The sequence below is a fragment of the Gavia stellata genome, chromosome 7 (assembly GCF_030936135.1).
Source record: "Gavia stellata isolate bGavSte3 chromosome 7, bGavSte3.hap2, whole genome shotgun sequence".
Taxonomy (NCBI): Eukaryota; Metazoa; Chordata; class Aves; order Gaviiformes; family Gaviidae; genus Gavia; species Gavia stellata.
In genome coordinates, this window is record NC_082600.1 from 12,927,278 (window position 1) to 12,942,344 (window position 15,067).

Here is a 15,067-nt window from a genome sequence, read left to right on the forward strand (position 1 = left end):
ATTTTCTTCCCTTGTGCAAGATGTATCTGTGACAGGGACAGTAGACTGCAGGTTGCTTTACCTTGAGGAGAAAAAAAAGATGACTGCTTTGGAAAGTTATTTCCAGAAAAAGCAAAGTTATTCCTAAAACAATGTATCAAAGCATCTTGGGAAGCATGGAACAAAATGGCTCAGGACTGGTAGTACCAGATAAAGTCATTATACTTGAAGTGATGGTCTGGATTTAGGTGGATACTGCTAGGAAATAACTAAAATATAATCTCTGTTTTGTGGTATGAGAAACAAATAGCATCTCTGAGTCCTTTTCTTTCACATTACGTGTTGGTTCTTTCCAAGGATAGGATAATGGCTGATTGGCCTAGGAGGCTGTTTACTTTTTCATTGAAATGTACTCAAAAGAACATAAATGTTTTGATTTTTAAGTTTCCCACTGCTGTAGTTCCTCTGGCTTGACAGTGCTTCTGGCTTGTCATGGGCATCCCTGATGTATAGTGTCGTCAAGCTCTTGCCAGCTGTGTTATGCGTCCATGATGTGGCATGTGCCAAGATGAGTGTTTGAAGAAGCTGGTGTGATAAGTCCCACTTTTGGAACCACTAGTAGTATTGAAATGGTACCAAAACTAAAAGTAGTAATGAAGTGTATGTTTTAGACTAAGCTGCATCAAGTATTGTTTTTAACTATAGTTTTTTCTTCCTGCATCTTCTGGAAATTGACAATTTAAGGGTTGATAACCTACCTTAGTTTTGCTGATGCTAGATCACTTTCTTTGTGTGACACTGTAGTTAAGACAGAAATAAACTCACCCTGATTCACTCATTTGTTGCTGCCATATCTTGGTTGGGTTTTTTTTATGGTAAGAACTGAATGCTGATGTGTCACCTTTACTGTTATTATTAAAGGAATATGGTATGTTTGTACACTACATAGACAAATAAAAGTAACTCAAATGATTACCAATTTTGACAGCTTCCCCCAGGCATAGAAAAAAAATTAGTGAAAGGGTTTTTTTCAGCAGATAACTGATGAACTTTAATTTTTTTATTACCACCTGTATCTCAGTACTTAACTGGTTTATTTCTCCTTTTTCAGTATCTAGTGATGGACTACTATGTTGGTGGTGACTTACTGACACTTCTCAGTAAGTTTGAAGACAAACTTCCTGAAGATATGGCTAGGTTCTACATTGGTGAAATGGTGCTTGCTATACATTCCATACATGAGCTGCATTATGTGCACAGGTAAAATACCATCTCACTTTGGGAAAAAATACATGCACAGTTATATTACATTAATCCTAAAGATACTGCTACATATACAAATGGGCAGAGTAGCCACAGGCAAACTGCTGTGGGTAGTTGTTTACTATATACTGTATAATAGCTGTATAAGCTGTTACATTTTAAATATCAAGTTTTGATGGGTTGATATTAGAACCAGTGACATTTATCGACTAACCTTTTACTAAAGCTTTTATTTTTAATCAGGCTTCTTGACTTATTCTCAGTTCACTTCATGAATATTTATCTGCCTGTGTCCAAGCCAGCCTAGAAGTTTGAAGCAGTTTGAATTATCTGCAAATGTTTAGACATTCTGCAAAATTTATGCACAGTAAGCCCATGATAACATCAGTGCATCTGTTTACCTGAGGTCATCCTCAAATGGTTTCTGTAATGAGTGGGCATGTGCCTGTCTTAATTGTTTCTGCACACAGGATGTACATTCCAGATCAGTGCCTACCATCATGTTAACTTAGGTTGTGTTCTGTAGTAGTTAAGAATGTATAATATTCCTTACTCTCTGTCAGAGGAAATGGGTCAGAAAGGTAGAGTACAATTTGTATGCTGCTTTTTTGGTTTCCTCTTAGGGGAATGTTTTGGAAGAGCTGTGAGTAGTGCAGGGGAGGCACTTGATTAATATTTTGTTTCATCATTGCAAGAATCTTGATCAAGTGAGAATTTCTAACCTTTGTTTGCTTTTCAGATTTAACAACTGTGTATGATATGTCAATTAGAAAGCAGAATTATGCTGATTCTAGATACCTTTGCAGTTGTCTCTTTATATGCTGATATAGCTTGATTTCAGTAAACAGAGAAGTTAGAAAATATGGGGTGTGAGAGTAGTGAGGTTTTTCAGTTAACTGAAAACTGCTTATGGCCGTACAAGTGGGTTCACAATAGGCCACTGAAGTCCCGGCTCAGGAGAAGTGGACTTCATGCTAGCGTTGTATCTGACTTGGCAGGTACATCTTGATCAGGTCCCTTTACGTCTTTATGCCTTTATTTCTTAGTCTGTGAAATAAGGACAGTTTTATTGTCTTTTTTATGACATTTATGGGTGAAAACCATAAGGTAAGTGAGGTGATTTTTACTTACGATTAATGTTTAAAAGACACAGGGAATTCCTAAACCATAACGCTTTGAACTCTTCTGTTCAACTTTGATCACTGTTTCAAAAATTAAAAAGAGAAAATATACATAAACTCTCTAATACTCTGTGAGTAATGTGGACAATATGTAGGGATTTAAAAATGTTGTGGACTCAGAGAAGTTCACCAGGGGCACCATTGCACCCATTTCCGAGGAAGGTGGACTGACTGACCAGCTACATCTTTGCACGGGGCTGAATGAATGTCTGTTGTGGCAATAGGAATGAATGGCTGTGAAGCCAAAACATAAGCTTTGAATAGGAGATGTATGAATGCCCAAGAAATTACTGCCTGGCAACTGGAATGGATTAGGAGGAAGCATGATTGCTCTGGAGAGGATTTCAAGGACACTTTAAAGGCTTATATGACCTGTTAGCTGTAGATAGGAAACAGTGGAGCTCAGAGATGAGGCATTAAGCCTTTCTGAAGAGAAACAGTGTTCCTTTAGGCAAGCGAGATCTGCATGCAAAGCAGAAAAGCAGAGATGTGTTGGATGAGATTGGCTCATGCTTTGAATGGCACTGCGAGCATTGTTCTTTAAAAAAAAAAAAAAAAAAACCAAATTGGTGTATAGTTGTATATAAGTTTTAATAGTCCTCTGCACCTACCAAGCTTGACTTGTGGTTATGGGACTGTAAGGGAATGTTGACAGTATCTGGAATTGAAATGTATGGAGTAAGTTTAACAATAGAAAATTACTAATGAGTTTATTGGGAAAGTATAGTGAGATGATCTAATTTTCTGGGTTAGCACGTATTATTCTGTATTATAAGAAGTAATTATGCATTTAATTTATGTTGACAGGCATAGATCAGCATTTACAGTTTTTCTTAGTACTGCTAATGAGCAACAGTATTAGTGAAGTTTCAGTAATTAATTTCAAAGCATTAGCCCTTGGTTAAAAAGTGTTAGTTCAAGTTTGTGTTGAAAAAATTTATCAGATTGGTAGGATTTTTACACATATGAGGACCCTTTGTTAAACCTATCATGGTTTTTCTCTTAAGTCTCCTCAAGTGTGAAACTGTGGAATTCAGCACCTTAAAAATCGCACATTGTCAACTTCCACCTCTATGTAGCAAGGTGTATTAAAGTGCTTTTTTTTTCTTGTTTCTAGTAATTCTAGTATCTCCTCAAAAATTAAGCTGAAGCTATTGTACAATTTTTAGGTTTTTGAGCACAGATAGTGGCATATTTGAATAAACATATCTTAAAAAAAAAAACCCAAATCAACACATTTTATAGGTTTGGTTATCTTTTTTGGCTAGCTCAGATAAATAATAATATTTGAAAATGGCATGGTGATATGCTAGTATTTTGGGAGCTGATCCTGGATAGTGTTGGCTAAAGAAAGGGAAGGAGACTGATATATGGTGCCTTGGAAGACATAGATGTTCTCCTTTTTAGCCTGCAGAATTGGTACATAACTGGGTTGATTCTGGTTTCTGCATTTGCTCTTCTCTCTTCCTTTCTCACCACCTTCCCAACGTACTGGCTAGGTGCTCTTAAAATCATTTGGGATATTTTGAGGCTATTTAATTAAAAAAAAACCCCAACAGCATAGTATGTATCAGGACTGTCTTATTAAGTTGTCTGCATGATTGATCTTCTACTTTCATACTATATATTTATATCTTTTCACTTCTTTCTATTATAACAGAGACATAAAGCCTGATAATGTCCTTTTGGACATGAATGGCCACATACGACTGGCAGACTTTGGATCCTGCCTGAAAATGAGTGAAGATGGCACAGTATGTATGAAGCAAAATTTAATTGGGTCACTGGTAGTGGGACCTTTTAAGTGAGTTGCTGGTCTTAAAGCTATTAGACATTGTCAGTGTGCATCAGGGAGGTGATAGATTGTGAGCTTATTGACATGCTAAAAATGGAGGGAAGTGTATAACTCAACGTATTTATAAAATCATTTTTGACATCTTCATCTCCTTGTTTTACAGGCTGCTACCTTTTAAAGTTATCCTTTGCTACATTTTTCTATCTTTCACCTTTTCTCCTACTAGCCATTTGAGTTCTCATGAGATTTTTATGAACTGTCCAAAGACATTGTGTTATAAAAGGATAGAATTTGGTATTTATGTGCTGGAATCATAGGCGACCAGGAAGCTAGGAGCCATGACAGATTTGAGTAATTCAAAATGAGGAGATCATTAATAAGCAGTTTATTTTATATGCCTTTTACAAACCAAACAGCAACATTATGGTAATTGGCCGTCTTATGCACTAGATTGGATACACCCCTAAAAGTTAAATCACTCATAAGGTTTTTTGTTTGTTTTGCCTAGTGTAGGGTGCTTCCAGAGGTGCCAATCCTGCCAAAATACAGCATGCAACATTGTTCACTGATTTTTGGCACAAACTCAAGTCTTGGTGGCATTTTGTAGTCATAAAATGCCTGTAAAAGATTTGCCATATTAAAATGCAGAATGAATTGGAAGGAGCTGTTACGACTCTATGTGAATCCTGAGAACATACTCCTAGAGATCAGAGCTGCTCTGCCACTGCCCTGATGGTCAGGGCTTCCATACTACTTGGGCACAGGGCAATTCCCCACCGGTGGGGCACACCCCAATTCCCCTGTATTGCATCCAGTTGCACAACTATGCAATAAGCCTTAAAACAATGTCTGACATAATAAAAATAGGGGTCTACTTGCCCTTGCTATCTTCAAATTAAACTGTAAAACTCAGGCATAGGACTTGAACTCCCTGCTTATTCATTTCTCATTTCAACTTCTGGCAACCAATTGCAATTTTAAAGTATAAACAGATACAAAGGCAAAACATTTTCTCCTCTTGTCTTTCTGCTTTCTCACAACAGGTATGACATATTTTGGATTCTATTGTGTTCAAAATAAAATGTATCAACTGATTTTATGTAGAAGTAGACTGGAACTTAATCTTTACAGTCTTTGTTACTTTCTTAATATTTTCTTTATTTTGTTGCTGTGATTCTATAAATCTCTTCCCTTTCCAAAATCATGTCCCAGTGTCTCTGTTTGTCACAAATACTAGTGTGTGTGTGAGAAAGTTGCTGCGAGAACCTGAAAACTTATGAGAATCATGTTTGCCTTATTTTTAAGGTACAGTCATCAGTAGCAGTGGGTACGCCCGACTACATCTCCCCTGAGATACTGCAAGCAATGGAAGATGGAATGGGAAAATATGGGCCTGAATGTGACTGGTGGTCACTGGGTGTCTGCATGTATGAAATGCTGTATGGTGAAACACCGTTTTATGCAGAGTCATTAGTGGAAACATATGGGAAGATTATGAATCATGAAGTAAGAGATATATTAAATCTCTATGTATTCACTGAGATTATAATGTTTACAGAGAAACTGTTATCACTTAAAGATATTGGAGTGATGGTAGTTCTTTGCTTTTTCATGGTGGTTTAGAACCATATTTGTGTAGACTTGTTGTTTCAGGTTTTAGGAATGTTTGCTTCTTTGTCAAATTGAAATTTTTCTCTAAATGCTGATGTTGTTCTTGTTGGAAAATCTAAGCAGTCATCACAAAACCAAAATTAAAACCAACTCTCATGTTAGGCCCATTTAAAGTTTCCTCTGAGCTGTGTAGGAGAAATTAAGTAACTCATTATGTACACAGCTGCGCACATTTTCTGTCACACTGATAACAGTACAAAAACGGGAACAGGCAAGTCAACCAGTGTAGACATGAACTGCAAGAAGAACATGAGGTTGGGGGGAGTTGCCCAGAGTGGAAGTGGTAGTAAAATGTGAATTTGAGCTTCATGAAGAACATGAGGTTAGGGGGTTTGTCCACGGTCAAAGTGGTAGAGAAGAGTTGAACTTCCAGGTGCATTTTGAACATTTGAGAGTAAGAATAAACCAGTTCGCAGCGTCCTTTCGAGAGCTGTATTAGGAGGATGTGTTTATGTGCATACTCATCCCAGGTAACCAGAAGCTGTTGCATAGGCTGTATTGTTGCATTTTCATCTCCCCAGGATGAGTGCAGTTTACTGATGTTTACAATGCTGTACTCTCACAGTGAAGCAGTGATGGGTGAGACATGAAATCCTTGCCAGAGGTGACACCCTTGCTGTGATGAATATTAATCTCTCTCTCGCTTTAATTTCTTCAATGAACTAACTGGTTGCATATGTAACCAGCATAAACTCTGGCTACCTGGCTCTTAAACTACTTGGGAGGAAATTAGAAGCTGTTGTCCTGCAGACTGAATGTTTTAATCTCATTTGGACACACAGTCAATATGTTTGTATGCTTTTCAATAGAAGCTTTAAAGTTTAATTTCAATTATGCTGGCTTGGTCCCTAATGATCTAATTTTAAACTTGGAAAGTTGTATTTTAAAAAGAGAAAGAGAGATAGAGATATATGTGCTATTGTCTTCTATTGAAAAAACCAAACCAAAAAGCCCTTCTTGACTATACAGTGGTAGTAGTAGCAAGCTAAAATACAGAAAAAGTTTCACCAGTTTTTATCTAGAGTAATTTTGGATGTTAGTGGTAAGTACAATTTTTAGATTTTCTGTTTGCTTGTGACAATATAAAACTTTGCTAAACATAGATTATATTTTGGTAAGAAAAAAGGTATTTAACCTATAAATTAGAAAAATACTTCCTTAAATATAATAACATTTTGTAAAGAATTGACTACCATCATGGGTTTTTAAGAGCTGAAATTAATAAAATCTCAAGGAGTACAACTTCAGGAGATCAGTGGATCTGTGGCTAAGAATACCAGTGAGGGTCTGCCTTTATTGTATCATCGTTAATACATTGTAGTGTGTCAAAATTCCTGTATGTCTTAGGAAAAGCAAACTTTTTTAATAGAGTTACCGTAATTGCAGTTAGTTTCAAACAGATGTGTATTAAAGAAACTGAGAAATGATTACTTGTCCTCGAAATCCATTTTAAGACAAAAAGTCTATCACTGAATGTATTGCATTGTGCTGTGCCACTAGTCACTGGAACTAGAACAATGTTTGACTATTCATTTCCAGTTTTATTGGTGTAATTTAGCACGTTCCTTTTGAAACTACTGTTGAAAGTTGTGTAATGTATTCCTTCTCTAAAAATGTCTCTGTTTTGTTTTCTAGGAACGATTTCAGTTTCCCTCCCATGTTACAGATGTATCTGAAGAAGCAAAAGATCTTATTCAGCGACTTATCTGCAGTAGGGAGCGTAGACTGGGACAGAACGGAATAGAGGATTTTAAGTCTCATGCATTTTTTGAGGGACTTAATTGGGATAACATCCGAAACCTGGAAGCACCTTACATTCCAGATGTTAGCAGTCCTTCTGACACCTCAAACTTTGATGTAGATGATGATGTATTAAGAAATCCAGTGAGTCTTTGTTTTTAAACATAACAAATGCAAGTATGCAACCTTGCTGCACTATAAGGTAGTAGTGAGAATTTATTTCAAAATAAGTAATGTAAAACATGAAAAAGAAGTCATTTCAGATGTGAAAAATTTAAGTTTTTAATCTCTTAGGTATTTTTGGGTTATCAGAAATCATGAGCTGCTTTTCTAAATGGTAGTACTTCCCAAAATGGACTACTGTTACATGGTCAAAGTTAACACATATTTCGGTGGGGGGAAAAAAACACCCTTAGTTGCCCTTTTAGTTTACCTTTACAAGGAGCTGGTATTTGGGTTTATTCCTTTTCAAAGGTGAAAAAAAAAAATCTCTCTTCAGAAATACACATATTCTCCATGCAGCTTGCAATCACAGTTGTCTAGGTAAGAGAGCTCACACTGAAACTTCTCCACTCACTTAAGAACCAGGAGGTTAGTTTTTGGAGTGGGAACATTGATGTTCCCCTCCTCCATTTCTGTTGTGTAGTAGTTTACAAACTCAGGTCAGAAGGAGCAGAGGGGTTTTGTGGTAATTTGTTCATCAGCTTGTATTCCAAGAAATGAAGAGCTTTTGGCATGTTTTTTTATTATACATTTAACAGTAACTAGCATACTAAAATTAACAGTATGCATTTTGGTGCCAGGTCACTTTTAATTAGGAACTTGACATTTGGGGTGTTTTTTGCTGGTTGCATTGTGCTTTGAGCTTGCTGAAATACTGCCCTTTCAAGTGCCGGTTCAAGAGGCTCCTAAATTCAGGTCATTGTATTAAGTTACCTAATCTGAAATAAAGTTCGTCCAGGGACAATGGAAGGCTATACAATGAAGCATAACTGCCAATTGTCAATTGGCATGCGCTAAGAAAAGTCTTTCCATTAGCTGTCTCTCTGTAACTGTTGAGGCTAAATCAAATGCCTTTAGCTCTGTATGGGTTCTCTTTTGGGTTTTCATACATGTTGTTTTCATGCAGGACGTGGTGCCACCAAGTTCTCATACAGGCTTTTCTGGATTGCATTTACCATTTGTTGGGTTTACATACACAACTGATAGGTAAGCAATGGATATGTTGTCCATTAAACTCGTTTCCCAAATGCAGCTAATTCTAGGAAATTCTCATTTTTATGAACATGTAGAAAGGTTGATGTCCATAGGTGTACCTGTGGATAAACCTTTATCCCTTTTTTCCCCGAAGTGTCTGAACATATTTTGATCATGCTTGCCAAGATTAGATGCTTTTGTATTTAATATTTTATCTATTTGAAATGAATGAAAGTTAAGGGACTTGATGTGTCACTTGCAGTTGGGTATAAACTTGCTGTTCCTGCATTGAGAGGCTGAGAGCAAGTCTTGTCCATGTTGCATGTCTGTCAGGAACAGTTCAGGATTAGCTCATTGGTCCAAAGTCCTGCTGGTAGGCTAAGATAACATAGGTAGTTCTGAGCATAGACAAAGTGGATCACTTTGCACATCTTTGTGATCCCTCAAACATACACTTGTCTCTGATCTTAAGGTTATTCTGCCCTGTTTGTTATTCCATTATTTCCCTTCGCTGGGGTTTGTTACCCCATGCAGTACTGTTTCAGAAAAAACCCAGTACACACATCTCATCCTTTTCAGAGTGAGATCATATGGCTTAACTTAAATCCATCTTTGTCACACTTTAAACTTTTGGATTTGTTTCTCGGCTCTTTCAGTGCAGGTACGCTTACCTGCTTACTTTGCTGTCCTGTCAGGTAATAGTAACCTTTGGCATAGGAGAGTTAACATTTTCAATCATTTAGGCAGTTTGTAAAGCGACTATGCATCCGCATCATTAAAGTCCTGAATGCAAGTATCTTAATTCTACAGCAGCATACACAGGAGCTAGGGAATAACAACTTTATCTACCCTGCCAGTTGTCTCAACAGTAACAGTTACTGCACTAATTGTTCTTGTAAATTTAAGGTGTGTATTTGGTGGAATCCCAGCATGTCACTGCTATAGACTGCTATGAGTATTTATTAAAATGTTCTAACTTATGTATTTGGTTTCAGCTCTTTATCTGATAGAGGCACTTTAAAGAGTGCGATGCAGTCTGACACTGTAACCAAAGATATGGATGTGCAGCGTGACTTAAAGAACACTTCACAAATAGAAGGCTATGAAAAGAAAATACGGAAATTAGAGCAAGAAAAGCAAGATTTGAACAGAAAACTGCAAGGTTAGTGGTTTATATTTGTTTGGATTCTTAGTTCTGCTCATTAGGAGGAATTGGAATGTATTTTATTGAAAACCTTTTCCTTCCTTTTCTGATTTTAAGAATCTACACAGACAATGCAGAACCTCCAAGGTCCAGTGTGTGTTACAGTAAATACAAGCCGTGATAAGGAAATAAAAAAATTAAATGAAGAAATTGAGCGGTTGAAGAACAAATTAACAGGTAAGCCTCTGGCATGGTAATTACAGTAATGCAATTTGATGTTACTAGGAGTAGCAAAATATGTACTGTTTTTTTGCAGTAAGTAGAATTAATGTTCTTCAGGTGCTAAAAAAAAAAAAGAGGGTTTTTTAAAGTCTTGTTCAATATTAAGAGGCATTTCAGTTTCTCCAGATGAGCACTTAACTTTTCTTCCACTTGCTCGGCCTGCTAGTTTATAGTAGCATGAGGAGTCTAGAGTACAATGAATTGTCTAGGTGGTTTCAGTTAAATATTTTTTGTGATGTCTCTAGAAGTCTCAAGAGATCCTGTTCTCTTACTCCTCCTTTTTGGGGGGCATGGGTATTGTTTTGGAGGGGTTTTGCTGGAGGTAAGTGTAAGAGACAGTGGGGAGAGAAGACTAGTTGCTCTTCAGTAACATAAAGGGATAGGTGGGAGGATGTGTAATAATAGTTCACATTTAAATATTTCTGAGCTCCTGCTCCCTTTGTGTTTCTGTCTGGTGATGCATTAGTTGGGAAGCACTGAGTATTGCAGAAAAACAAATATTGGCATCTGTCCTGAGAGAAGACTGACTCATCCATGTCACTGAAAATCTGTTGCTTGACAATGCTATTGATTTATCCATACAAACCTCCTGTTGGCATCTAGTTTTTAAGTGAGAATCAGTGATAAACAAAATGGTAGTTTTGAATCCTAATGACTTAGCTGAGAGGTTTATAGGGGCCTGTAGTATAGCATAAGTGAGTTCAGATGCTGAGTTGCTGATACTGATTTCCTCCCCCCCCGCCCCTGCAATTTGGCAGTATACCCTCTTTGTAGGTGCATGCATCGCAAAAATCAGCTCAGCTCTCCTAAGTAGATTATCCTTCCAAATAAAACCTATTCTTGTATATTCTGGAATTAGGTTTGAGTCAGAATAGTTAGGTTAAGGTGCCACTTCTGCAAATGGTTCAGGTTTATCCAGCTCTTCAGCCGATGGTGTTCTGTTAAATATAAAAACTAGCAGTATGATCTCATTCAAAAAGAAGTAGTATTGGTTCGTGTAGAGTGGGAGGAGGTTTGTGCTGAAATGAGGAAAGGAATAATACTTTAATCATTATAGCGGTGCTTGGGATTCCTGAATACATAGGTCCAATTTCCTGTTCTGCCACAGACATCAGTGGAACTTGCGTGAGACAGTTATTCCCTGTGCAATTTCTTATTTATTTGTTTAGAAGTAATTAAAACCAAATGGTGAATGGCAGTGCATTTTCTTACCAGCTCTTAAGACTGAGCAGAAATATATAAAGGTGGTTAGCTTTTTGCACTTAAAGGTGATAATTTCAAATCAAATTAAACAAATTTTCTTTGAGAGTAAAGAGAGAATGACCAGGAGAACATACTGCCAGGAATATGGGCAGTTGGGTCTCCAGCCTGCCTCGTGCAGGATGGTATTTCCTTCCCAGATTGAGAGTTCTTATCTACTCTAGGAAATAAATAGTCCTTTCCTGTCTTGCTGGACGTGCTAATGACTGACTGTAGCCTTGCTTGTCATATAATGAAAACTATTTAGGAGACAAATTACTAGGACTGGAATTTGAACAACTCAAATTTATTTCAATGTTTTCAAGGGCTGGAAGTTGCGTTCCTCAAAAGCGAAACAAAACCCTGTTCTAAGGCTTTTACACTTTGAGGTTACAGTCTTTGGGAGGATTTCTTTAATAGGCTGAAAAAATTAAAATTATATGGAGCTGTCAATGCCCCAAAATTACCTTAAACAGTCTAAAATGGTGGGAACAGGAAAGAAGTTGATGTTCCAAAGTGATGCCAGTTTGCTTGAGTAATGTTACTTGCTTTATTGGTGTAAATTTGGGACCAGTTACCTTTAATATGTATTAATCTACAGATATAAGTAAACTGGAAGGACAGCTTGCAGATGCAGTGGCTTTTCGACAAGAACATGAAGACTCTATACACAAGTTGAAAGGACTAGAAAAACAGTGCAGAGTACTGCGGCAAGAAAAGGAGGACCTTCATAAGGTATTGATCCAAAGATAAAAATGGTCATGTAAAGTAGTTACAGAACAGTTTTGTTGTGATTGCAATATTAGTGTTTTAAATGCTGCTTTTTAAAACTATACTGAGATGTTAGTGAACTTGTTAATTTCATTGGCAATACAGTAGTTTTCCAAAGTAGCACACTTTCTTTTTTGGAAGTTGATAGGCATCTTATTTGTTTCAAATGTGTTCTGCTAGATGGAACAAACACCTAAAGAATGGTTTTAGTTTAACTGTTTAATTATTCTCAACTGTTTCAATATACACAGGAGTTATACTCAGATCTATGGCTAGTCCATCAGTCCTGTAGATACCAAAAAGCGCATGTGTGTGTGAAAGAGTTAATAGAGCTAGGTCACTGCTCCAGCTTGAGCCCGTTTACTCTTTGTAATACCAAAAGGTTAATTATTGATTAAAGCCGAGGATGACTTTTAGGTAATTGCTGAGTTTATTTACTATTGTGTGAACTACACCTTTGTTTGCTTCCTAAAATGCAACAGTATCTTAGTATTAGCAGTAATATTTTGCAGTAAAGTAAATGGGGGTTTGCATATACTACATGCTACTTCAATAACGTCCAAAAAAGCTACCTGTATTCAAATAGCTAGTGTTGGAAATGTCTGGCAGCCATATTGTTCATGCGGCATTTAGATAGACCCAAAAGTAATCATGGGCCAAAACCTTGGGTTTTTTGTCCACTGGAATTTAACAGTCTCTCTTCTGTCTGTTAATCACTGGTGAGGGTTATTTACCAGAGTGTATGAGTAGCAGAGAAGGCAAATCTGCTCCTTCTGGTTTGAACACATGCCTTTTGGGAAGTTAATGAATGCTCCTGCAATACTCCTACTAACAGCAGAATTTTTTAGAACGCCTTTGGACAGTATAGATTTATTCTGTTGTCTAGTTCTGCTCTTTTTCTTACTTTTTTTTTTTCCCCCCACTCTCAAATGATTGTATGTAGAACATTCAATTTGTATTTTAATTTTGCTAACCACTTGCTGTAAAGGAAACAGCTTTTATACTTTCAATTAAAGTATTAGAGCTTCACAGTTTGTTCTAAGGAATCTTCCTCAGTTTTCTGAAGAATTTCACAAGATTTGCTGCAGCATCTCAGTGCTGGTACAGTGTATTCGGCTCCCCTGAATGTGCTGTCTGCTAAAATATTACTTTAAAAAAAGATTAGTGTTGTGCAGGTACATGGTGGTAATCTGAAATTAAGTTATTTAGAAGTGAGGTGGCCTTGTGTAGTCAGATTTATAAGAAAGACTTCTGGAACAGCAAAAGTACTCTTGGAGCTGCCACACTAGAAGCAGAATAACTGCTGTCTTGGTATGTTACTACAGCTGCTTACCCAGAACAAAAACTTTGTGTAAGTTAAGTATTATAAATAATACTTAAAAGTTCCGTGAGGAGGTTGAGCTTTCAAGTCATGCTTATGTAGGTCCACTTCCTTTCTTCTTGGAAAGAATATATGGAGTTGAAATTACTTTTTTCTTTTTTCTTTTTTTTTTTAATTTAAACCAGCAACTTGTAGAAGCCTCAGAGAGATTAAAGACACAATCCAAAGAATTGAGGGATGCCCACCAGCAAAGAAAACTAGCTGTGCAGGAGTTCTCTGAGCTCAGTGAGAGGATGGGAGACTTGCGGTCCCAAAAGCAGAAGCTGTCCCGTCAACTTCGTGACAAGGAAGAAGAGGTGGAAGTGAGCATGCAGAAAATTGATGCTATGCGGCAAGACATCCGTAAATCAGAGAAGATCAGAAAAGAGGTAGCTTGTTAAAATAGCTGACAGTAACATGTTTCAGCTGCTGCTTATCCAGTATCTCATATGTGATTGTACCGAAAAATCAGGATTGTTAATGATAATTTACTTTGTCCATCTATAAGAAATTACCCTGGTAACTCTTCCATATATATAACTTTGCTAAAGAACACAAAATATATCTTGATTTTTGTTTCTAAATGTTTTACTGATGTATCAGGAAACAAAACGAGTCTTCTTTTTTGTTTGTACTCAGGCTGGTTTTAATCTGGAGGAAACTTCTTGCTATATGCCCAGCTTCTTAGTTCTTGTGTTTTGATTCTTGTAGACTCTGACTCGTAAGTCAGCTTGAAACCTAGAAAGCTTAATGTCTTCATGTGCTTTAAGGTTGGAGTATTCTGACTTCATTTTTTCTTCAACTGTATTTTTCTCTTCAGCTGGAGGGAGGAATAGTGATACAGACTAAACAGGTGGTTTTCCTTCCTCTGTATTTAGTCATTGTAGAGAATATAGTTTTACATAAGGTGAAGTGGATAACCAGAAGAGGGCATAAGAAACAGCTGTTGTGGTTTATCTGGAGTGTTTTAATCACTGAAAAATCATCAAATTTTATGTATTCTCTAGGTGAAGTGTAGAAGAGAAATTCAAGAGCTTTATAAACAATGCTAGAAAACTTCCAGCAAATTGAAGGGCAATCTATGAAAATGTAGTAAGAGATTACGTTTCTCAGACTTTTATCCATGAATAAGAACTGGTAGTTAACTGGGAAAGGCAAAGGTGTCTGTGGCACCATATTTGATGCGTAGGGCTGTGGCACCTCATCTCTAGAGCAGAGTGCAGCAGGCATTCAAATGTTATTGCTTATTCAGTTAAATATTTCCATGCAGGGCTTTATAATCTCCTGCCTTTGTTCTTACAAATTCCTCTGTTCTCCCTTTCCTAACAGCTGTGTAAATCTATTCAGAACATAGTCTATAAGTTCATTATCTTGGCCCACAATTCTAAATACGGTCCTTTTAAAAACAACTTTGCTAGTTGAATTTGAATGCAGAAAACCAAATC

At 36.9% G+C, this 15,067-nt stretch overlaps 1 protein-coding gene across 3 annotated transcripts in view; it reads left to right on the forward strand.

Annotated features, from left to right (window-relative positions):
- CDC42BPB (CDC42 binding protein kinase beta) overlaps positions 1-15,067 on the forward strand; it is a 94,454-nt gene that overhangs the window by 48,531 nt on the left and 30,856 nt on the right. For all 3 annotated transcript variants that reach the window (XM_059819719.1, XM_059819720.1, XM_059819721.1), the window contains exons 5-13: positions 1,091-1,239; positions 4,084-4,177; positions 5,524-5,724; positions 7,525-7,773; positions 8,759-8,838; positions 9,822-9,988; positions 10,088-10,207; positions 12,093-12,226; positions 13,769-14,011. In XM_059819719.1, coding sequence (XP_059675702.1) covers positions 1,091-1,239; positions 4,084-4,177; positions 5,524-5,724; positions 7,525-7,773; positions 8,759-8,838; positions 9,822-9,988; positions 10,088-10,207; positions 12,093-12,226; positions 13,769-14,011 — 1,437 coding nt within the window. The remainder of the gene's footprint in view (positions 1-1,090; positions 1,240-4,083; positions 4,178-5,523; positions 5,725-7,524; positions 7,774-8,758; positions 8,839-9,821; positions 9,989-10,087; positions 10,208-12,092; positions 12,227-13,768; positions 14,012-15,067) is intronic.